Below are 25,219 nucleotides of genomic sequence, written 5' to 3'. Positions count from 1 at the left end.
GCATTTTAACATGGCCCTCTATAAGCTTATGCCTGCCGCATTACACAGCTTTTCCGCACAGCGTGGGTTAAAGAAGTGCTTAGCCGGTAGACCTGCTCGCAGACAGCTGTTTCGACCTTTTGGGTCTCATCAGTGTTGAGGATGGTTGCACTGGCGTGGACCCCCCATAACTTATATACTGATGTATTCACAAACTCGGTAGTCACACAAACAACAGATAAGGAGAAAGAGAGAATAGAAGGAGAATGAATCTTACATCGCTGAGCTGTTGGGACACCTTCTTAGCCATTGCAATGTCTGGTCGGTCTGCCAGGGATGTAAATTGTAACTTCTGTTGATCATTTCCTTTCTTATAATTTATCTGGGGAAAGAATAGGATGTTCATATGCTGGAGCTGCTTCAGTATCTGTGCCCAGACTACCCTAAAAGTGATCATTTTTACATGTAAATGTTTTGTTCACATGAGCACTGAGAATGAAATGAAATATATTAAGCGTACGCAGGATTTCAACTTTAACTGCATTCTTAACCTGTTCTGTTAAATTGCTATTCTTACCTAAAATAAATAAGTTAAAACGATAAAAGGTAAATAGTGATCATCATAAAATGATCACAGACGAAACAAAACCATATTTTAACTGTTAGTGCTAGAGGGACCTGAACTCATGCAGTGCCCCAAAAGCCTCTCCAGTACTGACTGAATAGACTAAGGGGCTTATTCTGTATCAGCAGAAGTGGTGGATAGGGCTATTTTCAGCCGAAATTCCCCACTGACTTCAATATGGAATTTGGGCTTAAACCAGCCCGTTTGCCGCTTCAGCACACATACAGTAGAATAAGAACCTACAGTGATTAACATTGAACTTGTTGGGACATTTTAGTTACTGTTCTAATAAGTGATGGGCTTGCCTTTTTTTATATAACATACTCTGTGGCTGAATGCCTGTATTAGGAATGCTACCATTAGAATACAATAATCGAATCTGTGTTGTGTGCTGCCAGATTCCCCTGTCACTCACATCGCTCACTGCCTTTTGAGCACTTGCAACTCTCCTTAGTTCTGGACTGTCAGAATAAGGGAAATACATGGTCTTGTCCTCCTCCCAGTCTGCTGTGTACAGTTTCTTAGGAGAGAAAAGGATGAAAATTTTACTTTTTCAATTAAAAGTCACAACACATAAAACAACATAAAAGTGTCAAAAAAATCAAATATATACTAGTCTTTCTATCATATCAAATAATGATAAAATAGGACAAACTGAATATGAAAATATTCTCTGCTAGCTCATAAACTGTAATTACTGGTGTCATATTTATAACAATATTGTATAAGATTTCACCATACAGATTGCAGAACTTACTTTGCTGAACATCGCTGTATTCTTTACAGCCTGGATCAGCTCTGGCGCATCAGGGGGAAGCAGGTACTTTTCCTTGGTGTCTTCCCAGTTCTGCTTATACAGAATCTACAGAACAGAATAAGGCTACAGTTATTGCCGGGAGCAGGAGATTGTCCTGTGTCTAGCAGGAAGCCGACGCTACGGCTCTCCCTTTTCCTTGGGGAACTATCTCAGGTTCCCCAGGGAGAGTTGTTGGCAGCGTATAGTTCCAAAACAGCGTTATTCTGTCAAATACAGTTAATGACACAGCACTGGAAGACTGAGGCAGCGTGAAGAACAATCAGGGGTGGCCAACTCCAGTTCTCAAGGGCCACCAACAGGCACTGAGCCACATGTGCTGAAGCAGGGATATCCTTAAAACCTGACTTGTTGCTGGCCATTAAGAACTGGAGTTCGCCACCCCATTTTAGATGTGTTACCTAGTAACAGTACACTTTTTTTATTTCCCCTCCCCCTCCTTTTTTTTTGTTGGACCAATTATTTTCGGATAAATATCTTCTCAATTATGTGCAGATTATATGCTTTATGTGTTCCACTTGTAATTGTTTTATCAGCTACACAAATGTTATACAGCTTGCTGTATCACTGTAGTCACTTGCTAAATTGGGCTAATTATATTTATTGTCTATAATAATATCTATAATTAGTATATGTCTTATGTTAAGATGTGTCAATACTTTATTTCTCACAGTCCCGTGTCCTACACTTATAACTGAGTATATTCCCTCCCCCCCCCCCCCCCCCGTTACTGCCAGAGGAGGGTTCAACAAAGTGACATTCAGTAGAAATAAGGTAGACTTACCTTGCTCATTTGCAGAGACACTTTCTTCGCATGCTCAATGTCCCGAGCTTGCCCATCAACATGGCACATGGTTCTAGCAATTTGACCCCCCATACGATACTTCACCTGTATCAGAACCATAATCAAATTGAATACTGTACTACACACCTATAAATATACATTAATCTAAATTAAATAATTTCCTTATATTGCTGCATACGTTATATAGTGGAAACCTCAAGTTTCTGCTGAATCCCAATCTAAAGACTTTAAAAGTACGTTTTTGAAAATATTGGATGTCTTTTTAGACAGGAAAGATATACAGGCTAAACAGGTGTAACAGTGTATCTATTTTGTATTGGAAATCCCCTGTATAAATGAGTATAGTGTGAAGAAGCAGCATGTATAAAAAAAAAATATCAATGTAAGGTACATATTGCAGAACTTACTTTGCTGAACAATTAAGAGGTATTGAAACAAGAAACCAAAAAACAATGTTATGAATTAGTCACCAGCAGATGTAAGCTGTAAGATTTAGGATGGGGCCTAGTGGTTTCGTTTTTTTGCTACACTTGAGCAAGTTACTTAATCTCCCTGTGCCTCTGTCATCAGAATCTAGGCCAGAGTAGCAGCTATTTGGGACAACCTGTGTCTGCAATATCCTACTATGTTCAGAGCTGCGGTAATTACTATATTTCCTATTGGAACATCACCATGATTATCTATTTGAGTTGACATACCTCACTCAGTTGGTTTTGGACTTTTTTGATCCTACGAAGTTCAGGAGTATCAATTGTGATAGCGTAGGGTTCTCCCCTATGCTTCTCATACAGTTCTTTGTACTTGTTCTAAAAGGAGATTCAATCACATGACAATCAACAAACACTCTACGTGGCTAAGTATCCTAGTCATTCTTGTTAGGTTGTTACTGCTATTACCACATCTTTAAAATACAGTTCGGAAAGTAGATAATTAGGTGTATTCCTAGCAAAGTTGGCACTATATGTCACTGTCAGAAATGTTGGTGTCAGTCCCTCTTTATGGGATGATTTATTTTCTTCTCAGAAACTTCTTGGAGTAGAACCTCTGCTTATCAGAGGTCCTCAGTCCAGGACATATTCATAGCTGTAGGGCCGGTAATGTGGGGAATGGAAGTGGATACTAGCAATGTTGTATAAATGAGGGAGATGTCTATGATGCATTGAGTTATTCTGATGTACTGGGCGAGAAGGCCAGGGCACAATTTTCACACTACCATTTTATTTTAAAAGTAAGGATGATAATAATAAAAAAGCATTGGGGTGGAGGTATTATGGATATTTGATTCTCCCAAAGTGCTGCATGGAAGGCAAATATATATATATATATATATATATATATATATATATATATATATATATATATATATATATATATATATATATATATATATATTTGAAAACAATGTATTATTAAAAATGGCTCCCTTAGATGTAATCAGCCTAAAACGAAAAAAAGATATTAAACGTACTTGCTGGGTAATAGGTTTAATTTCTACTGGGTCCCGTGTAATTCTCATTTTATCACATTTTATCATATACTTATCTCTTTGACTAGTATCATTTGGAATTACTTTATACAAAAAAGTGTCAATTAACAATTTGCCTGTAGTCATCAAAGCACCATCTGTGCTATCGCGCCCAAATCGGTAATATCTGCCATTGATCGCAATTTGATGACTTATCTCAAAAGAGGATAAATTAAGATTTATTTAAAAAACATTAAATCTCCAAATCATTTGGTTACCATGGATACACCTAAAAGTTTAATTTTAAAAAATAGATATATTAAACTCAACTGATTTTTGAAGAAAAGAAGCAATAATCCCCATCTAGCCCATTAAGGATTTAATTGCCATTAGTTAAATTTGGTCCTATCAGAAACTGTCCCTTTATGGAACCACTTGGAGATCACTGGGAGTCATTACAGCATTGGGCCACTAAGTGGCAGTGTAGCTCATTCATTCACATGAAAGTCAGAAGAGCAAGAATCTATTATTCCTTACATCAAAGGACAGCCCAAGATCTATCTATCTATCTATCTATCTATCTATCTATCTATCTATCTATCTATCTATCTATCTATCTATCTATCTATCTATCTATCTATCTATCTATCTATCTATCTATCTATCTATCTATCTATCTATCTATCTCCATCTACCCATCTATCTATCTATATCCATCTATCTATCTATATCCATCTATCTATCTATATCCATCCATCTATCTATCTATCTATCTATCTATCTATCTATCTATCTATCTATCTATATCCATCTATCTATATCCATCTATCTATATCCATCTATCTATATCCATCTATCTATATCCATCTATCTATATCCATCTATCTATCTATCTATCTATCTATCTATCTATCTATCTATCTATCTATCTATCTATCTATCTATCTATCTATCTATATATATCTCATAGGAAACATCCAAAATGTAGCTACATTTTAAAAAAAAAAATACATTGATTCTGGATTCTCAAGTACAATAGGTACACACTGAATACTGGCCAGTTCAACAATGTAATAGAAAAATGTCAATCTGACACATTTTGGTGCTTTGTGATTACCAATTAATTATGGTGCTTTTTGATTACCAATTAATTCTCCAATTTGTAAAATGTTTCCTTAAACTATTCAATCTGGGCATTATGTATTTTTTTTATAGAAAATCACAGCATTGAGTTTATCCATGCTTGCCATTAAATAGCCAGTCTTTGCAAGAAATGTTCATGAAACATTGAGTTTTAGACAAGCATGAGAAACTGGCAAGTACAGACAAAATCCAAATGTTTTTATTTGCTATTCTATGCTACAATTTGGTTTTAAGAGTATGCAAAAAAATTTTATCTCATAATGAAGTTTCTCCTACCTCTCAAAATGTGAGAAATCTAGAATGCTAACATGTACAAAACATGGCTTGTGAATTTAATCGCCTTCCCAGAACTTGATACTGATCCAGCTTATATGTGGAAGAGAGGAAGTATTTTGTTCTGGTTTTCTCTGAAATTAACACAGAGCTGTGACTGATTTCTTACTGTAAGAACAGTGTCTACAACAGAGGTAGCCAACTCCAGTCCCCAAGAGCTACCGATAGGTCAGGTTTTCAGGATATCCCGCTTCAGCACAGGTGGAAAATCAGTTGCTCACTGATTGAGCCACCTGTGCTGAAGCAGGGATATCCTGAAAACCTGACCTGCTGGTAGCACTTGAGGACTGGAGTTTGCTACCCCTGGTGTACAGCATACTGTATTGCAGTTATCCAGTATTTCCTTGGAGAGCACAATCTCTCACAATTTAATTTAAGTCTGCAGCTTTGTCCACGGGTCATCTTAAACATTTATCTCACAAATATACTTTACCCACAGATAAATACACCGAAATGCGCCAGGCTTTATTAACATCTGGATATATACATTCATCCTTGTCCAATAATATGACATGTTCTATGCTTTTGGCCTTGTTCTATGCGTGTCTAACCCTGACGTTAACTGTCTAAATATGAAACGTTTACAATTACCTGACTGAAAAGGTCTTGCATTTTCTTGCTGTGTTCAATGTACGGGGTCATGAATTTAGATGTGTCCACCTTTTTCCGAATCAACCTCTTCCTGGTGGGAAGGCCTGATGGGCCAATTTCTTCAATGACCTTTGTGGCATCACTTTTTGGCTGAAAGAGACAGTGAATACGTTGTTTATGTTCAGCTATTGTTTTTTACTACTGCTGAGCCTGTTAATGGCCTACCTTTAGCTGTAAAAGTGCTACTGGGAACTCACTTGTTGATAACCATCAAATGGTCCATAGCATGGGGCAGAGGTCCCCAACTCCAGTCGTCAAGGACCACTAACAGTGCAGGTTTTACGGATACCCCTGCTAGAGCACAGGTGGTTCAGTCAAAATGATTGGGCCATCTGTGCTAATGAGAGGCTATCCTTAAATCCTGCACTGTTAGCGGTCCTTGCGGACTGGAGTTGGGGACCTCTGGCTTGGGGGATGGGCTAATGCTCCGTAGTGAATACCAACCATTACCTGCAATGATGTACAGTGTGTACTTCTTGTACTAAAATTTCCAAGGCTTCCCAAATCGAGTTAATCTTTGGGTCATATTCTATATATGCCAAAGCAGCTGCTTTGGCCATTTTCAGACGAAACTTCCCATGCAGTAGATGTCAATGGGAACTTTCATCCGAAAACAGCACAAATAACCGCCTTGGCATACATAGAATGACCCCCTTAAACTGTTAATTACGGGGAGTCGGACGTCCAACACAACGGAATCCAGACAAAGTTGAAGTAGGTAAATTAAAAGAAAGAACTAATGTCGAGGACTAGAGAGAGAGCCAAGAGGGAGCTCACGTAAAACAGAAGTACAACAAAATGGAAGGAATAACAGTGATGTCAGGAAAATGGAGCCTATGTATGTCCACCAGGATAGTCAACCCTACCTAACTTTTGTTTTGGGGTAGCGCGGGAAAAAATAGAAAAGGAGGTGGGGGCGGGCAGAACGGCAGGCCCGTTTTCTTCTCCCCCATTACCGATGTTGAGAGTTTCCCCGTTGGGGGATGTTCCAAAGAAGGAGCCGGGTTCATACATCACCTGTCATACCCGGAGGCGCTGCCGGTATTACAATCTTTCCGTTGTCTTACCTAGTTTAACAGGTGAATGCTTCATACTTACCAATGAAGAAAGGCTATCGTTGGTCATTTCCCAATCAGTAAGCCATAAAAATACAGTGTAATAATCATATGTACTATTCATATTTAATCAACTCCAGCCATTGAGAAGCTTTTTTTTTTTAATGACATATGTTACATGGAAAAGCGACACTTGTTACATTGTCAGGAGACGTATTCGAAGCCCCTTTACATTTAAAGCTGCAGCAAAGGTGGAAAGCAAATGATTTCAAGGCATCCAATGATAATGTGAAAAAGTAAAGCATTGCATGTTAGCTTCCATGATGGGAACAGCTTTATGGAGATGAAATGAATGGTTTCTTGGCAATGCAGCAACAGGAAAGATTCAACTTGGAAACTTGATGATGCTGAAGGAGGAGGGTCTTATCTGATATAAATTTCCAATTATCTCATTACCTCTGTAAATGAAATATCAAATAAACTGATAGAAAAGGCTATATAATTATGGTAAGGCATGAGCGTGGTGATCATTTTAGGATCCAGTATCAATTACTAACCTCAGTCCTTTTGTTTTGCATAAGATGCCACCGAATTTTCTTTTTCATTCAGATTACAAAATTCATTGCAAAGTAGTTTTCTACTCTGAAGAAATATTAATGTCTAAAATATGTAAAAATGGCTGCCGTTGTGATTTTCTAGGAGCAGATTTTTAACTATGGTCTTTTCTTTAGATGGGTTTTAATAACCCCACAGTAAACATATATTGCTTGGTTTCTTTGCACCCAGAGTAGGCTTTTAGGCCTACATTTTCAAAGTGTATCTCAATAATTGATACAAAATATGTCACATACTAAATAGATTCACTTTTTATTGCAAATCCAGTATATGGTGCTTGGTGGGACTGGAACTTTAATATACTTAACTATGTCTCTTTTTCATTTTGATGTCCACAAAAGAGTAGATGGAAAATGTATTATAGACTAACATTTTATTTATATTTGTATCGCAGCCATGTAAGTTACCTATGTTAAGCTAAAGTTGACTCAATTGCTAAAAAAATACAATGAATTGCAAAGAATGGAAAGAGTTCAGTTACAATGTTGTTGGATTGATTTGCATCTTACATTGATATACTGTACACATGTTGCTGCATTGCTGCACTGTTAAGCCTTGCACTGCTGGAAAAAGCCTGCATTACTGATATACTGCATGCTTCTCCAGCAGCAAAACAGTTATCTAATAATTCCTAATGAATATGCTTGAAGCTTAAATTCTTGCAGAGGGTTTTTTTCATCATGAAACACTCTGAGTTAAAACGTATAAATGTACTTCTTAATAATCATGACACACCGATTTCTCGCTATCCTATTGCTTAATACATTAACTTTACCACTATCTGCTATGCATTGAGATCACGAATAAAAATATGTTTGATAACAGTGTCTCAGTATTCTGCTTAAAGGAGCAATCCAAGACGGCAAATTTGAAAAAACATTATTTTTTTTGTTTAATATAAAATTGAAGCAGGGGGTTTCTGGAGTTGAACCCCTTTAATTTCCACTCCGGGGACCCCCTGCTTCCAGAGATACCTCTGAACTAGGCGCCGGTAGCTGCTCTGGCTCAGCTATCAAGTTTGACGCACCCGCGTCACATGGGCCAATAGGAAGCCTCACCGATGACATCACAACTTCCTATTGGCCCGCAGGCCGGGAAATATCTGAAGAGCGGACATATTGTCCACCCTGGTAGCCAAGGAGAGTGGCTACCGGCATCTAAGTCACAGGTAAGTATCTCCGGAGGCAGGGGGGTCCCCAGAGCTGAAATGAACGGGCTTCATCTCCGAAGACCCCCTGCTTTAATCCTATATTTTAAAAAAATTACATTTGCGCAAATATACACCCCCTTGGATTGCCTCTTTAAGCTCTGAAGACGGGTATCGGCTAATCCTGCTGCTTCCTTTTATGCCAGTTATAAATGTATAGAAGAAGTGGCACCCACTGATAATCATGAATTCTTGAGTATACTCAAGTACTGGGGCGCCTCTGTGGGTCAGGGGACGTCCTGCGAATCCCCAGAGAGGTTTGAGGAGCGGAATAGTTAGAACAGGCTTCACTCCTTGGGAAATCACCTGAAAACATAATTTTATTCACAGAAAGGTACTATTAGCCACGGCTGTTTCAGCCCTGAGGTAGGACAATCGTCGTTAGGATTAGAGGGATAAGGTTTTTAGGGCAAGGCGTTAGGTTTAGGGTTTTTAGGGAAAGGGGTTACGATGTTTAGGGCAAGAGGTTACGGTTAGGGTTTTTAGGGTAAGGGGTAAGGGGTTAGGGCAGGGGTGCTCAACTCCAGTCCTCAAGCCTCCCCAACAGGTCAGGTTTTTTCAGGATATCCCAGCTTCAGCACAGGTGGCACAATCAGAGACTGAGTTGAAGACCGAGCCTCTGATTAAGCCACATGTGCTGAAGCAGTGACTCATCACGCCCCCCCAACAGGTCAGATTTCCAGGATATCCCAGCTTCAGCACAGATGGCTCAATTAGAAGCACTGTCTTTGACTGAGCCCCTGATTGAGCCACCTGTGCTGAAGCTGGGATATTCTAAAAACCTGATCTGTTGGGGGGGAGAGGGGGGAGGCTCGAGGACTGGAGTTGTAGGGGATACATTAGCTGCAGCGGCAAACTGTCCTGGCAGCCAAATGTCTCTGTGAAACGGCCACGGATGAAACAGCAATGTCTAATTGTCCTCGACACTTTTATTTAGGGTTTAACAACATTTTGGCCATCAAAGGGGTCGCCAAAATGTTGGTGATGCCCAAATAAAATGATGTTTTAAGAAGGACTGATGCCTGTTACTCTCCAGCTCATCCTTTTGTGTCTCAAACTGTTTACCTTGGGTTGCATCAGGGCTCCCTGATTTCTGTATCTATGCTTATGCGGTAAACCACTATAAATGGTTAGTGGTTCTGTATAGAATAAAATCAGTTTGACTTCAACCTGATTCTTTTCCACCTTTAATAATTTACATAAACCACAATTTAAAAAAAAAAATGTTTTAAATAAATTTTAAAAAAATGTCAATGGAAGGATGAGAAAGGATTTAACATTCAGCAAAGAAGGGGTTATCCATGGTGGGAGAGTTTTAACCAGTAGCAGGTTTATATTTGCCACTGGAATACCTTGATCTCTATAGACAATGACAACTATAACAAAACAGAAGTGGCTGAATGTGGTCTCTTCTAATCAGGATCAGGAAATAACTGAACGTTAACCCTGTCCGGAAAATAGGATTTCAAAATTGTATCAGAGTTTATGATGAAAAAAACCCTCAAAGCACAGCTTGATGAAAGGTTAAATATTAGCCAACTCCAGCAATTTCTACTGAGGTGTTACTGTTACTGTACCTCCGAACTTCCACCTTCTTCATGGATCGTCTCTTCGGTATAGTACTATAAACAAAGAATACATCTCAGCACTTAGCACATTGTATTGACAACAGTTTCCTGGTAGAAGCCACAATGAAACAAAGAAAAACATTTCCACCCCACTTCTCTTCTAGTAACGCAAACACAAAGGTCTATAAGATGAAGTCAGAGTCCCATCTTCCTGTTAATCAGGACGCGGTGCCATTACTTTTTAATGTCAATTTGACCCCTTATTTTGACCTACTTATTTAAAACAAATGGATACATCTCCACAGCAATGAAGCCTTGTCTGTTTAATACCATAACTGGTGAGAAAGGTGAAGATCTCACATCTTTTTTTTACATGATATACTGTACAATGGGAGAAGGAGCAGCTTAGTGAGTAAAGACACTCACTGGCACTGAGGTTGAAGCAGGCGAGCCTGGTACAATTCCCGGTGTCGGCTCCTTGTGACCTTGGGCAAGTCACTTTATCTCCCTGTGCCTCAGGCACCAAAAACATAGATTGTAAGCTCCACGGGCCAGGGACCTGTGCCTGCAAAATGTCTCTGCAAAGCACTACGTAAAACTAGCAGCGCTAAACAAGAACATGCTATTATTATTTATATATATGCCTGTTCCTTCCAGAACATATCTAAACAGAGGCCCACAGCTCAACTTCATTCACTGCCAGTAAAAGATCAATATAGTATCAATTTGTAAAATGCAGTGAAAAATCCCTGAAGGAGTTATGTTTTTTTTAAGCAAATGAAAGGCATAGTGCACACCTGCAGTTTAACCCATTAAGTGCTGCTTTGCAAAGCGTTGCTGGCTCCGGTAGCAGAACACGTTATAAATAAGAGGAATACTGATTCGAATTCTTGGTGTGCTATTTACCAGCGCTCCATATTTTTCCCCCACAGTACAACTAAATTCTGATCTTCTGGACGGGTGCCACGGACGTAGTCGGCTATTTCTGCAAGCCGTGTTCATTGCCCACAGATGCCTGAATCATTTTTTCCGGTTGCACGACACGCAGATGCCCCGGGGTGATCGTCATTGTCTCCCTGACAGGGCTTAGAATAAATATAGAAGGGAAAGTATGTCTGCAGTGCTACAATTACATAACAAAACCTCAGAGTGCAAGCTCTTTGGGGTAGGGAATTATTTTACTAATGCATATGTTTGTTTAATGCATTAAGTATTTTATGGCCTCCTTTTATTATATCTGGTTTGTATACAAGACTGACCGTTACTATGTAAATAAACACACAGACATATATATATATATATATATATATATATATATATATATATATATATATAAAGCAGAAAATAGCCGTGTTAGTCCAGTTGCGATAGTGCAGAATAAATGAGTTCTTCAGTATTAGGTGATACCTTTTTTATTGGACTAACAATTTATGTCAAAGGACAAGCTTTCGAGAGTTCTCCTCTCTTCTTCAGATCAAGCAATACTGATTTACACAGGATTTATATATATATATATATATATATATATATATATATATATATATATATATATACACACATGTATATGTATACAAATATATATGGTTGATGAACGCACGGTTGCCGATCGGAAAATTTGCTGCAATCACTATGCTAAAGCAGTACATTGAGAACTCTGACTACACAGTAAACTTGAACCTCTTCAAGGTTATACAGTAGAGGCGGTCTGCAGTGCATTAGAAAGCAATGAAATGGACACCCCTCTGGCTCTAACAAACATTTATAATTTTGCTCTGAACAGTAAGTCTACTCTTCCTTCCTTTCCATTCTTGATTTGTTTCCTCTCGTCTGTAGGAGGTAGGGCTGGGCACTGCGGATTACTTTTTTAATGTGCTTTATTCAGCCATTAAAGGTCCAATGTTTCGGCTGATTTATCTCCACCAAAACGTTGGGCCTTTAATGGCTGAATAACACATGTATGAGATATAAGTCTGCAGTGCCCAGTCCTTCTTCGACATCAGTAGTTCCCAACTTTTTTGAAGTGAAACTTCTTTGCTGGGACCAAATGTCTTTTTCTTGAGATGGAAGTAGGTTATGTAAGTGGTCACTGCTGGCAGGTGAGGCCATCGGGCCGTGCTTGCGCAGAAGCTGCCCTCACAACATTGTCAGCGGGCATTGCTGCGATGAAGCGCATGCGCACAGCACAGAAGGGTCCTCTGGCCTTTGCACATGCGCACAAGAATACTCCGGCCGGTCTGCGCAAAGGCTTCTGGAGCTTGGCAGCCGTCAGCGCGTCGCGCTTGGGCAGCAGCAGCACCATAGGAAAAGAGGACACGGAGCCGAGACCACCCACACACACAACCCTGTCACACTGACACACACACAGAGACACAGACACTGTTACACACACACTGTCACACACACTGTCACACACACACTGTCACACACACACACACACACAGTGTCACACACACACACACTGTCACACACACACTGTCACACACACACACACAGTGTCACACAAACACACACACACACACAGTGTCACACACATATACACAAACACACACGAGGAATTCACAGTTAGTGCAAATAGCTAAGACACGGGGTGGGGGGTGCCGAGCACGCACGTTCGAAGTCAAATTTCTTTGCATTCTGTCAATGAAATTGTATTTTGATTTTTTAGTAAAAACATCACCAACACAACTAAAATTTCTGTGACAAAACAGTGACAAAAGACAAAGAAGTTTCACTTAAAATGCGCGTGCTCGGCACACACAGAATTTTTTTACATTGTGCACCCTCTGCTACAAAGTATTTGTTGCTAATAAATCTTATTGCCTACTCGCATTGCATTCTCGGGAGCGACTTTGTAAACTCCTGCTGCAATTGACAACTATACCACCCACGCTAAGGTGCAGTTTGGAACCTGTCCAGATCGATTTCCCCGATTTTTTTTTTAGACCAAATCCACCCCCCCTTCACCAAAATCCGTCTGTGGATCAGGCGTCATTGGATACAATCCGGACGGATTTTTAAGAATCTGATCCACGGATTCCCCAATCCGTGTCCGGATTGTTAAAAAACCCCACCCGGATTAATCCACAAAGAGAGGGAAAGATATCCCCCCCTTCCACGGATTAATCCAGAAAGAGAGAGAGATACAGTATCTCCACCTTCCCTCGGATTAATCTGTGTCCAGAATTTTAACAATCCGGCCACAGTCTTCGGTTTGCTCTCTGAAATAAAAGTAAAATCTGAAACTGCAGATTGGCCTTTTTGAGAAATCCGTGGCCAAAGGAACCGGCCAATCCGAGGCGGGTTCCAAGTCCAAAAAAAAAACCCACCCATCTCTATTACTAAGTGCGCAGTCTCTACACGGGCTCCGGAACTTGCTATACTGCCTGGAATCTGCCACTACATTTTTTATTTGTGAACCCCTTGGAGACACCTAACAAACCCCTGGAGGTTCGTGAACCCTTTGTTGGGAATCACTGTTCTACACACATGACTTCTTATGGGTTCTAGCAGAAACCACACAGGAGTTGGAGCACTGGTAGCCAACACTAGGGCTTGAGTAACCATATGGAGTTCTCCCACCAATATCATGTTCCTTCTCTGTATTCCAGGGCACTGGGGTGGCTTTATAAAATGACTTTGTATTTAATGTCATGTGTTGTCCGCTTTCTATGGCGTCATTAAAAAATAAAAAGTGATGAATGTTTTGAGATTATTTTGAATAGTTGGGTTGTCAACAAATATTTTCACATGGGTGGCAGATTTACATGTGTAGCTTGCAGAGGGGTTTGCAACGCATTGAAACGTAAGGTCTTCTGACAGCAAAGGGTTTAATCCAGGGGTGGGCAACTTCAGTCCTTAAGGGGCACCAAAAGGTCAGGTTTTAAGGATATGGTGGCTGTGCTGAATCAGGGATATCCTGAACACCTGACCTGTTGGTGACCCTTGGGGACTGGAGTTACCCACCCTTGGTCTAACCACAAACAATACAACCTTGTCTGCAGAGAGTGGAAAGAAGTACAATGAGACTTTCAAAGACTTTGCCACGGTTATTTTTGCTCTGCATGTGTGCTGTGATCATGAAAGGTGCAACCCACCCTAACTAGTCTCTGTTATGTTACAGGATTGGAACTGGGGCTCCTCTGTGCTATTTTCAGCCCTCAGTCCCTGAGATACTTAATGGGGGAGTCACAGGTATTTTTTTTATTTTTTTTTATAAAGGGGTTTTAAATGGCCATCCAATAGGAAGCCACAACTGATGATGTTGCAGCTTCCTATTGGTCTGAGGCTTTTTAGTCATTTTATTTCCCCTGATGGAACTTTAAACCCAGTCACTTTTCTTCACTTAATCGGTAAATATCTCTGGTACTGGGGGGGTCACAGAGGCTGAAAATATTGGCATCAGGCCAGGAACAGTTTATTTAAATGCCTCTCAATTGTTAAGTAAAATAAACATCTAGAAGATTGCAGAAGATTATTGGTTTTTACCAAAAAAACTATTTTCTAAAATTCAGTTGTGCTTACGCCTTAAAAACTAGCCATTAAAATGCTGACTACTCATTCAGCCTATTCTGCGAGTAAACTAAGTGGTGTCAGAGATTGAGCCACATGAAGAAGTGATCACAGTCTATTGTCCCTTATATTCTACAACAGGGATGGCCAACTCCAGTGCTAAAGGGTCACTAACAGGTCAGGTTTTAAGGATATCCATGCTTCAGCACAGGTGGCTCAATCAGTGGCTCAAACTGGAGTTGGCCATCCCAAGCATAGAGAATATCCTTAATGCAGGGGTTCTCAACTCCAGTCCTCAAGACCCCCCAACAGGTCAGGTTTACAGGATATCCCAGCTTCAGTACAAGTGGCTCAATCAGTGGCACAGGCACAGCTGAAGACTGAGCCTCTGATTGAACCATCTGTGCTGAAGCAGGGATATCCTTGTATTGTATTGTATGTCTTTATTTATATAGCGCCATTAATGTACATAGCGCTTCACAGTAGTAATACATGTGGTAATCAAATAAATAACAGATAATATAAATAACAGATCATGGGAATAAGTGCTTTAGACATAAACGTAACATTAAGGAAGAGGAGTCCCTGCCCCGAGGAGCTTACAGTCTAAGTTGGTTGCTCTTGAGGACTGGAGTTGGCCACTCCTGTTCTACAATGTAAAGAGCAAAACTCCACAGTCATATCTGTTATTATGTTTATTGTTTGATACATCTAATGAAACTGCCATTAGTCACTGAAACCTTACTACAACCTACATCAGTTCCCAAATCCAACATTCTACCTTCTCATATACAGACAGGGCAAGAATATATGGTCAGAGTCAATAAAGATAAATATCACTGATGAGACCCATTAAGGTTGAAACATGTCTGTGAGTGGTTTGACTGGCTTTGCAACTAATCCCATGCTGTGCTTAAAAGCTGTGTGAACAGCAGAGCATTCGCTTATATGGGTTACATGTATATGGATTTCAGGCAAAAGGTGACACATTGTGTGCTCATTTGCATGTCATTTCCCAGAATCCCTTGCTGCAGTGGGAGCACTGTATGCGAGGTGATAATGGTTGAAAGGCAGGGTTGCAGACCTGTCTGAGACATGTGAATGTGCTCACAAGTGATATTCTTTATTGGCTATATGCTAACGGTGGAGGTTTTTTGTCGCCTTTTTCACCCACCATAACTTAAAATTTGTATGGCCAGTCAAAGACACTAGCACACATAGTAAGAATTAGAAAAGGAGTGTATTTCTTTATTTATTACTCAATCTGGTCTGTTCATTAAAGTAAGATAGCTATTATCACTTGCTAACAGCTACTACTTAAAAGGCTGTTAATGAGTATACACAAAGCACCTTCTCTCACAACCATTAAGTCAAACCTTAAAACTCACCACTTAAATGAAGCATACCAATAGCCTGGACTCATGGCTACTGTCCCACACCCACAGTCACTCCTACCACCCATTGTGGCCAAGCACTGCCATCTACTGCACTAATTCCCTCATCTGCTGTCTCTGTAAGTCTCCCAACAGGCTGCTTAGATTGTAAGCTCTCCAGGGCAGTGATTTCCTTTCCTATTGTTTTATTTATTTATTTTTTGCACTTATTGTACTTTCATTCCCTGTCATGGTATTGTCTATTTTGTAGAGTGGTGAGTATAGCGGGCACTATATAAATAACAATATACTTACATAATGAATCAGAGAGGGAGAGACTGAACAAAAAAATGAGAGAGAGGAAGAGAGCGACAGAATAGAGAAGAAAAATAAAAGATGGACAGGAAACAAGAAAAGGAGAAAGGGAAGAGGAAGAAGTGAGAGGGAAAGAGATAGACAAAGGGAAGGAAAGAAGAACAATGGGAGGGAGAGAGATGTCAGAAGTAGAAGGAGGATAGAACAGGATGGAAGGAAGGAGAAGAGGAGAAATCAATGGGAAAGAGTAATAGAGGGAGAGGAAGACAAAGAAGATCCAGAGGAGAAGAAGAAGAAAGGTAGGAAGCAAGCGAAAAGGAAAGGAGAAAAAAAGGAAGAATAAAGAAAAATATTGTTTGCAGTATGTGCGCCAGTACCAGTAACGTTTCCCATCCAGCATTGGATAAAGCTTGTAAATCCCTCCAAACACATAACATAATAATAAAAATAATAAATACATGCAGAATAGCCATATATATGTAATAACCTGCTCAGAGAGGAGCATTACCTGGCAATTAATGCCCCAGGTGGATTAAAGGATCCTCCTTCTGGGGTATTGCCCTGTCCAAGAAACAACTTTGTAACGAGCACGGTTCTTTCTAAAGAACAGATATGTGGCTGAGATAGGAGGGTGCTGTCTAAGTATAACTAAGGACCCAGCATAAGGCAGGATGCTGCTATGTGAGCCCAGAGGCCATTTTGCCCATGATCTATTTCTAACCTGATTTTACTACAGAGTCACAGCACAGTAATGCTGATCCCTGGGTTAGCATGACATTCTCCTCAGTACTCAGAAAGCAGCCAAGAAAGTGGCAATGAAGCATTAGCCCTTTCAGTGCTGAATTGGCGCAGCCGCCATTTTCTTCCACCGGAAATAATATTCCTGTTATTTAGTGATTTAATGTGTCATAAGAGAAAATAAATGACAAAATCAGAGTGCTCAATGGTTTCAAGAGTACCATCATAGATGGATTTGTTTGGCAATGTTGTGCAGGGTTTGCTACACTTTGCTATGGTAATTCATTGTTAAATAGAATATACCACGGAAAAGTAAAACCAGGTAAACATCCAACTTTTAGCTTCTTTTTTAACTATAAATGATAAGGAAATGTTAAAAATAGATCTGATAGTTCTACCTCTTACTCAAAGGCATCTTGGACTTTATTTTCCAAAGCAAGGAAATACCCCACATATTTACAGTATTTTACCCGTTGACTATAATTTAGTCAACAGGACAGACTATACTTTTATAATATGTATGTTTCCTAGTAATAACAAAATAGATCTAATGGAAAAAAGTTGGTTTATTTCTGCCTGTTGTATAAAGCTAATTCCATACTAACTACATTGCATTGGATGTTTCTTGGGAAATAATCAAAACCCTGCAGATAAATATGTATATTTTATATATATATATATATATATATATATATATATATATATATATATTATATATAGGAAAACTAAGCGATAAATGGCCATGAAATCATAGAGAAATGATTCCCAGATTTATCCTGCAGTAAGTCTGAACTTGCAGACTGCATCAGAAAACGCTGTCTCTTATTACACATACAGACACTAACCTATTTTAACTGGCAGGACATTTCAGTTTTCGCATACAGTAATTTATAGACACATCTTTTCATTTCTACATCAGGATTCTGAACATTAACACCCTGGGAGATGACACATTTTCTCATTTTACCCATAACTCTCAACTTTTTAATGTAGAATATATAAAAAAGGATATTTTACTCTTGTCTTCACAGTTTTGATTATTAGGAATGATTATGAAAATATCAATATTAAGAAGAATAAATATTAAGAACAAATGACACATCTCTTTCAGGGGGACAAAATGACTTCGTTTGAACTCCGGAAAACAACATCACGATTTTTCAAACCCTGCATTGGTGACATTCGTCCATACGAAAGACTCAACATAAACTGGGTTTACATCTTAGTAGTTAAGCCCCATTAGTGCTGGCAGGTCCTGGCTGTAGTGAATTTCAAGCTCCACCAGCACTGAGAGGGTGAGCTGCCAGTAGAGTGAGTGACTCCTCCTGAGTCCCGGGTACAGTACATACCCGTCATATTTTTGCATGTGTCCAGATCTGCTGACTAAATAGGTATCATAGCACAGTGCTATCGCTATAGCTGTGCTCAGCTGAGGTGGCTGAATGAATTGCACATGTGTTCATTCCTTGCTATATATAACATATATTTTTATTGGATTGCTGCTACCTTCCAGTTCCTTTATGACTGCAAACGCATTAGATAAAACAGGAAAGGGGCTCAAGGGGTTATGATGATGGATATGGAAATCATTGGTATCTTTGCTTGGATACATCTACACGGTTAGCTGTGACCTGTGTCATGGAAATATGCACTCCTTAATATTTCTTACCTCCTCATATTCCTCCTCATATTCCTCCTCGTCTGCCATTTTTAGGGTGTTACTCTGTCACCTACAATTTGATCGTAGAATACACAATCAACAAATAAATACAGAATAAATCAGATCATTGTCAAAGCACAGAACCAAATGCAAAGGACATACATCAGTATAAAGTACTTCAACGGTTACATATATAAATAAATATATACATCAGTTGATATAAAATAAACCACTTCATTTAAGGAAAGATATAAGAATATGCATATTTATGTGTGTGTATATATATATACACACACGCTGTAAGAGTATACAGACAAACAAGGAAGGCACAAAAGTAAAATAAATAATGACCTCAAGGTAACAAGATTAACTGCGTTCTGTACAGCATGGGCCTGTACTGATGCTCCCTTTTGTTTGTTTGTTTTCTGCAGCTTTTTTGGGGTCGAAACCTGAAAAAATCAAAATCCATCCATATGAAAATGTGAGAACAGGGTTGCTTTTATTTCTTGTGGTAATGTGGAATGGTTTAGCTGGGCCTGTCTACGTTTAAGCTCCGGCTTTATAATAGAGGATGGGATCCCAGTCCCCGAGGTTGGTGGCTGAAGCCTTGCAGCAGCTGCTCTATCCTCCAAAGATATTTGACATGTAAGCTAATACCACCCACTGATTGGCTGGTTTTGTTTAGCCAGTTCAGCTGTAATTCCTTCTGAGGCAACTGTAGCCTACTAGGTTAAATATAGGAACACGTAATGATGCTCCTTTTTAGTGCCAATAGAAAAAAGCATCTTTGAAATGAATTAGCAAGTTCCAATAACATAAATTAAATGAAAGAGTGTTATTTGGTAAGTTCCACACATGAAGAATTGTGATCTGAACCACTGTATCTCATGTCAGGCATGACCTGTTGTGATTTATTGTGAGACGTTTAGTGTTACCATTACAATCTGTAGAAAATCATATAGGTGCTGATACTATTGCAAATAATGAAACGGATCACAGCTGTAAAGACTAAGACCACCGTGGTTCACTAAAGGATGATAAGCATTAGCACAACCTAATCCCCAATGATATGAATAGAAGTTAAGAGATGCTAAAGCTTAGTTCCCCATAGTGAATCTGGGCCTAAAAGAAGCAGCCACCAACTAGAAGAGCCATCAAAGTTGTATGGATCCCAAATTATACAGCAACAAAAATGTGGTTGTTGATTCTTCTAACTGAACTTTGAGACATTCCCTGATAATTAGCTATACCCTATGCAGCCTGTAGAGTTGTATGAAAAGCAAAATGTTCTTACCAGTGATATTAATCAAATTTCCTTAGCAGCAAAGCCTCTCCAACTCTTCCCTCCTCAGAAACGCTGGACAAGAGCAAAGCAGAGGCATCGGCTCCTAAATTATCATGTGGCTAATACAGCCAATCAGAGGCCAGCTTGCTCAAATTTCAGATGCTAAATATACCTAATGACCCTTCTGAAGACCACCTGTTCAGCAAATCAACCGAAAGCAGGACTAGCCATTCTCATGCTGGGCAAATCATAACAAGTGAGGTTGTGTCCAACCTTTTTGGTGTGTTTTGGCCAATGAAAACTAAAGACTAAGGGGACAGATTCATCAGCACAAGTTAGCCCCTCCAATATGATGTTTACTTCCATTTACTTGAATGGTAGTTAACGCTTGATGTATCTGCCCCTAAAGGTCATGAATTCAGACACCACATTAATATTGTGTAAATAGCATGAATAAAAGGATTGCACGATTTCCTCTAAATTACCACATCATTTTCTAAGACTAATATATTCCTGGATATAGCAAACAGATGGGATAGAACAGCATGGCAGAAAAGAATCAGACAAAGTTGCATTCCAGTCTGATTATGTCAATGCATTGTTAGCGATGCATTAACGTCCTTTCAAGTCAATGTCAATGTAAATTGGTAACCATGTGCTTTCCAGCTTCTCATGATATAGAATAGGGGGCATGAGTGTATATTATAATAGAAGGTGATATACTACATATCTTTCCAACAGTTGGAAATCCAATAAGTGAAACCAATTCACTAAATAATAAAGCACCCATTGTAATGATGCAACTGTAGTTTCTGTAGTTTGGGGTATATGCAGATTTATCCAATGTCCAGAAGAATTGGTGGGGGCTAGAATAGGTATTTCAAAATGTTTGCGGTAGACACGAGAAAGCCACGGATCATATACAATGGGAGGTTTCACGACAGATAAGGAAGTGGACTAGTTAGGCCAAGTGGTCCTTATCTGCCATCAACATCTATATTTCTAATTCCACAGTGAGTCCCTTATGTATTCAGCAATTTTAAATATCATGGCCCAGGAAATAGTACATTTGCTGACCTTGGGAAGGGCCATAGAAGAGTTTAATTGCAGAGCAAAAATGTGTACTTGTTGACTTGACAAAGTGTCATTTACTTGATCTTCTTGAGATATTTAAAATATTTTATTATGGTATGCTTGCCATTACACATTTTAACCATCCTTATCCCTGGTAAGATCTTTATTTAGTTATAACAACATTTAAATAGTGCCCTTATACAGGGCACTGTACGTTAGTTAGTAAAACACAGGCGTGGTTACATATAGATTTGATTACAGATTAATTGTTAAGATGTCATTGTGGTGGGAGTATTATGGTCGGGCTATGGGTTAGGTCGGGGTCTGCAACCTCTGAAGGAAGAAGAGCCATTTTATAAAAAAATATATTTCTCCAAAATATTCCGAGAACCGCAACACTTGCATGAATATTACACCCCCACAAACACATACATATATTGTGCACACACTAATAGGTATATACTGTATAAGCATTAACATACAACAAAATGTGTGGGGGAATAAAATGCATCTCACACTAATGTCCCTTTATTTAGTTTTTTTTCCATTGTTTTTCTGTGCAAAACAGTGTCATTTACAAATACACAATACATACACTACCCTCCCCAAAAAACACATACACCCCCCCTCCCCCCAAATACACACAGAGGAAGGTCCTCTTGCTGGGACCGAAACGTTGGAGAATGTGTGCTTTGTTTGTGTTTTAATACACTTACTTGGTTATCTATTTCTGAGTGCTGCTTTGTGATTTCCAACTTGGTGGGGATCGCGGTATTGTTTTTATATATATATATATATATATATATATATATATATAATCAAAAAATAAATAGATGATACCGTTCTGTGGCTAACGAAATGCTTTTATTTGTGCGAGCTTTCGAGATACACTGATCTCTTCTTCCGGCGATGTTACAAGAAGAGATCAGTGTATCTCGAAAGCTCGCACAAATAAAAGCATTTCGTTAGCCACAGAACGGTATCATCTATTTATTTTTTGATTATTGAAGCTCGGCTAACACGGTACTGATACCTCTACATGTATATATATATATATATATATATATATATATATATATATATATATAGTTAATAGAAATCTTGGGGCCCAGGACAAATTACAGGAGCGGGGCCACCCCTGATTAATCCCCCCATCTTCCTCTTGTATTCCCCACGTTTCACTCTCCCCCCCCTCCCCCATTAAAGCTGCAGTTCAGTCTATATCCTGCATGTGTGTTTTTTTTAATAAATCAGTTCTGTAGTAAGAAAAAATACTTTTAGCATTTTCGGTTTTAAAAAAAACAACTTTGAAAGACCAATTTTCTTGTATTCTATTTTAACAAGCATTTGCTAAGGCACTGCCCCTTCATGGCCTGTCACAAACCCAGGCACACCCCTTTGTCAGCACTGCCCTCCCTCTCTCTAAACGTGCACTAGCATCTGGTCACATGATTTTCCTCATACAGTAGTACATTCAAGGAAGCTGGAGAAAAGGGATCAGCCATGCATAGCAGCTCGGATAGGCGATTTCAAACTTATTACAGTGTTTATTCCATTCATTGCACGTGTATATAATGTAAAAATTGTAATAATTCCATTTATAGCAAACGTGTATATGTGAATATTATTTAGATGTATATGTATGTTACTGAAATGTGGAGTGAGTGTGTAGGTAAATACACACAATACACTTCCACTGCGCATATATATATATATATATATATATATATATATATATATTATATATGTATGTATATGTGAAGTTATGTGAGTAAAAAAGTGACAAAAACCCTCCATAGCAAGGCAAATAGCAAATGGAAATATTACTGTATGCTCATTTGTATGTATATATATATTTATATACACACACACTTCAAATACGGATAGTGATTCACGTAAATGATATATATATTCACTTTCTGGGAGTATAAGAGTGACTGTCCTGTTGTTCCTTTTTTTGTATCCATCATTGAATGGTATGCACCCTCTCTTTACGTTTATTTTATACTAGCTGAGAGACCCGGCGTTGCCCGGGATGTAATGTTCCCGCTCCTCTCTCTCTCCTCACCCCTCCCCCTCTCTCTGTTTGTCCCCCATTCACATCAATCCAGTTCCCCCCCTCCCTCCTTTACAGCTTCATGCAGTGTGTGTGCGTCAGTCATTGTGTGTGCGTCAGTCAGTCAGTGTGTGTGCGCGCGCGTCAGTGAGTCTGACGCAGAAACACAAACACACACACAGACTGACTGACGCACACACACACAGTCAGTGTGTGCGTGTGTGTGTGCCTCAGTCAGTCAGTGTGTGCGTGCGGCAGTCAGTCAGTAAGTGTGTGGGTGTGGGGGTGTGCGCGCGCGCGCGTCAGTAAGTGTGTGTGTGTCAGTCAGTGTGTGTGTGTGTGTTTGTTTGTCAGTGTGTGTGTGTGTGTGTCAGTGTGTGTGTGTGTGTGTGTGTGTGTGTGTGTGCAGCAGTCAGTGTGTGTGTGTGCAGCAGTCAGTGTGTGTGTGTGTGTGTGTGCAGCAGTCAGTGTGTGTGTGTGTGTGCGCGCGTCAGTCTGTGTATGTGTGCGTGTGGCTGTGAGGGGTTGTGTGCATGCGGCTGTGAGGGGTTGTGTGCGTGCGTCAGTATGTATGTGTGTGTGTCAGTCAGTGCGTCAATCAGTCAGTGTGTGTGTGTGTGTGTGCGTGCGTCAGTCAGTCAGTGTGTGTGTGCGTCAGTGAGGGTGTGTGCGTGCGTCAGTCAGGGTGTGTGCGTGCGTCAGTCAGGGTGTGTGCGTGCGTCAGTCAGGGTGTGTGCGTGCGGCTGTCAGGGTTTGTGTGCGTGCGCCAGTCAGGGTTTGTGTGCGTGCGCCAGTCAGGGTTTGTGTGCGTACGCCAGTCAGGGTGTGTGTGCGTGCGTCAGTCAGGGTCTGTGCGTGCGTCACTCAGGGTGTGTGCGTGCGTCAGTCAGGGTGTGTGCGTGCGTCAGTCAGGGTGTGTGCGTGCGTCAGTCAGGGTGTGTGCGTGCGTCAGTCAGGGTGTGTGAGTGCGTCAGTCAGGGTGTGTGAGTGCGTCAGTCAGGGTGTGTGCGTGCGTCAGTCAAAGGGCAGGCGTGGGGGGGGTGAAGGGCAGGGGTAGGGGGGGTGAAGGGCAGGGGTAGGGTGGGGTGAAAGTGAGGCACAAATTGTTGGCAGGAGTAAAATGTCCCTACACACACACACACACACACAACGGGAGTGAGAGGTGGTGGAGAGTGGGACTGGCGCAGACCCGAGGCTGCTTGGCCCCCCAGCGGCTGGGGAGTTGGCGGCCGGGGGGGTAAGGGAGCGGGCGGGGGGGGGGGGGAAAGGGAGCAGGCGGGGGGGTAAGGGAGCGGGCGGGGGGGGGAGGGAGCGGCGAGGGGGTAAGGGAGCTTTGGCGGCTGGGGTAGGAGGGCCGCGCTTACCCCCTTTGTGAGTGTTTGTATGATATAGATATATATGCACACGCACGCATATACATGCGCACGCGCACACATACACGTGCACACGCACACATACATGCACACACGTATACATGCGCACACGCACACATACACATACATGCGCTCACGCACACGCACACAAACATGCGCACACGCACACATAAACATGCACACACGTACACATAAACATGCACACACGTATACATGCGCACATAAACATGCGCAAACGCACATATATACACACACAAACATGCACACACGTATACATGCGTACACGCACATATACATGCGCACACGCACACATATGCACACGCACACAAACATGCGCACACGCACACATAAACATGCGCACACGCAAACATATACACTGTGTGCGCATGTTTATGTGCGTATATATTTATGGTATTGCTTGACCTGAGGAAGAGGAAAACTCTTGAAAGCTTGTCCCATGACACAAATTGTTGGTCCAAATAAAAAAAAGGTATCAATAAATACTGAAGAACATATATATATATTTTTTTATATATACTGTATGTATATATGTATATGTATGTATGGATATATAGC

The 25,219-nt window shown here is 40.3% G+C and overlaps 1 protein-coding gene across 1 annotated transcript in view; it reads right to left on the bottom strand.

The window, feature by feature from the left end:
• The window catches only part of NEB (nebulin), a 160,127-nt gene extending 139,870 nt beyond the window's left edge, over positions 1-20,257 (bottom strand). Inside the window, exons 1-10 of the mRNA XM_075609402.1 lie at positions 20,150-20,257; positions 19,207-19,304; positions 18,865-18,925; positions 10,270-10,314; positions 5,756-5,905; positions 2,922-3,029; positions 2,203-2,307; positions 1,362-1,466; positions 1,020-1,124; positions 257-361 (exon numbers count right to left, since the gene is read on the bottom strand). Of these exons, the coding sequence (XP_075465517.1) occupies positions 257-361; positions 1,020-1,124; positions 1,362-1,466; positions 2,203-2,307; positions 2,922-3,029; positions 5,756-5,905; positions 10,270-10,314; positions 18,865-18,903 (762 nt within the window). The 5' untranslated portion in view covers positions 18,904-18,925; positions 19,207-19,304; positions 20,150-20,257. The remainder of the gene's footprint in view (positions 1-256; positions 362-1,019; positions 1,125-1,361; positions 1,467-2,202; positions 2,308-2,921; positions 3,030-5,755; positions 5,906-10,269; positions 10,315-18,864; positions 18,926-19,206; positions 19,305-20,149) is intronic.
• Between the last annotated feature and the right edge of the window lie 4,962 nt (positions 20,258-25,219).

Source organism: Ascaphus truei, chromosome 7 (assembly GCF_040206685.1).
Source record: "Ascaphus truei isolate aAscTru1 chromosome 7, aAscTru1.hap1, whole genome shotgun sequence".
Classification (NCBI taxonomy): Eukaryota; Metazoa; Chordata; class Amphibia; order Anura; family Ascaphidae; genus Ascaphus; species Ascaphus truei.
The sequence above is the reverse complement of the archived record's forward strand: the minus strand, read 5'-3'. Positions and strand labels throughout refer to the sequence as shown.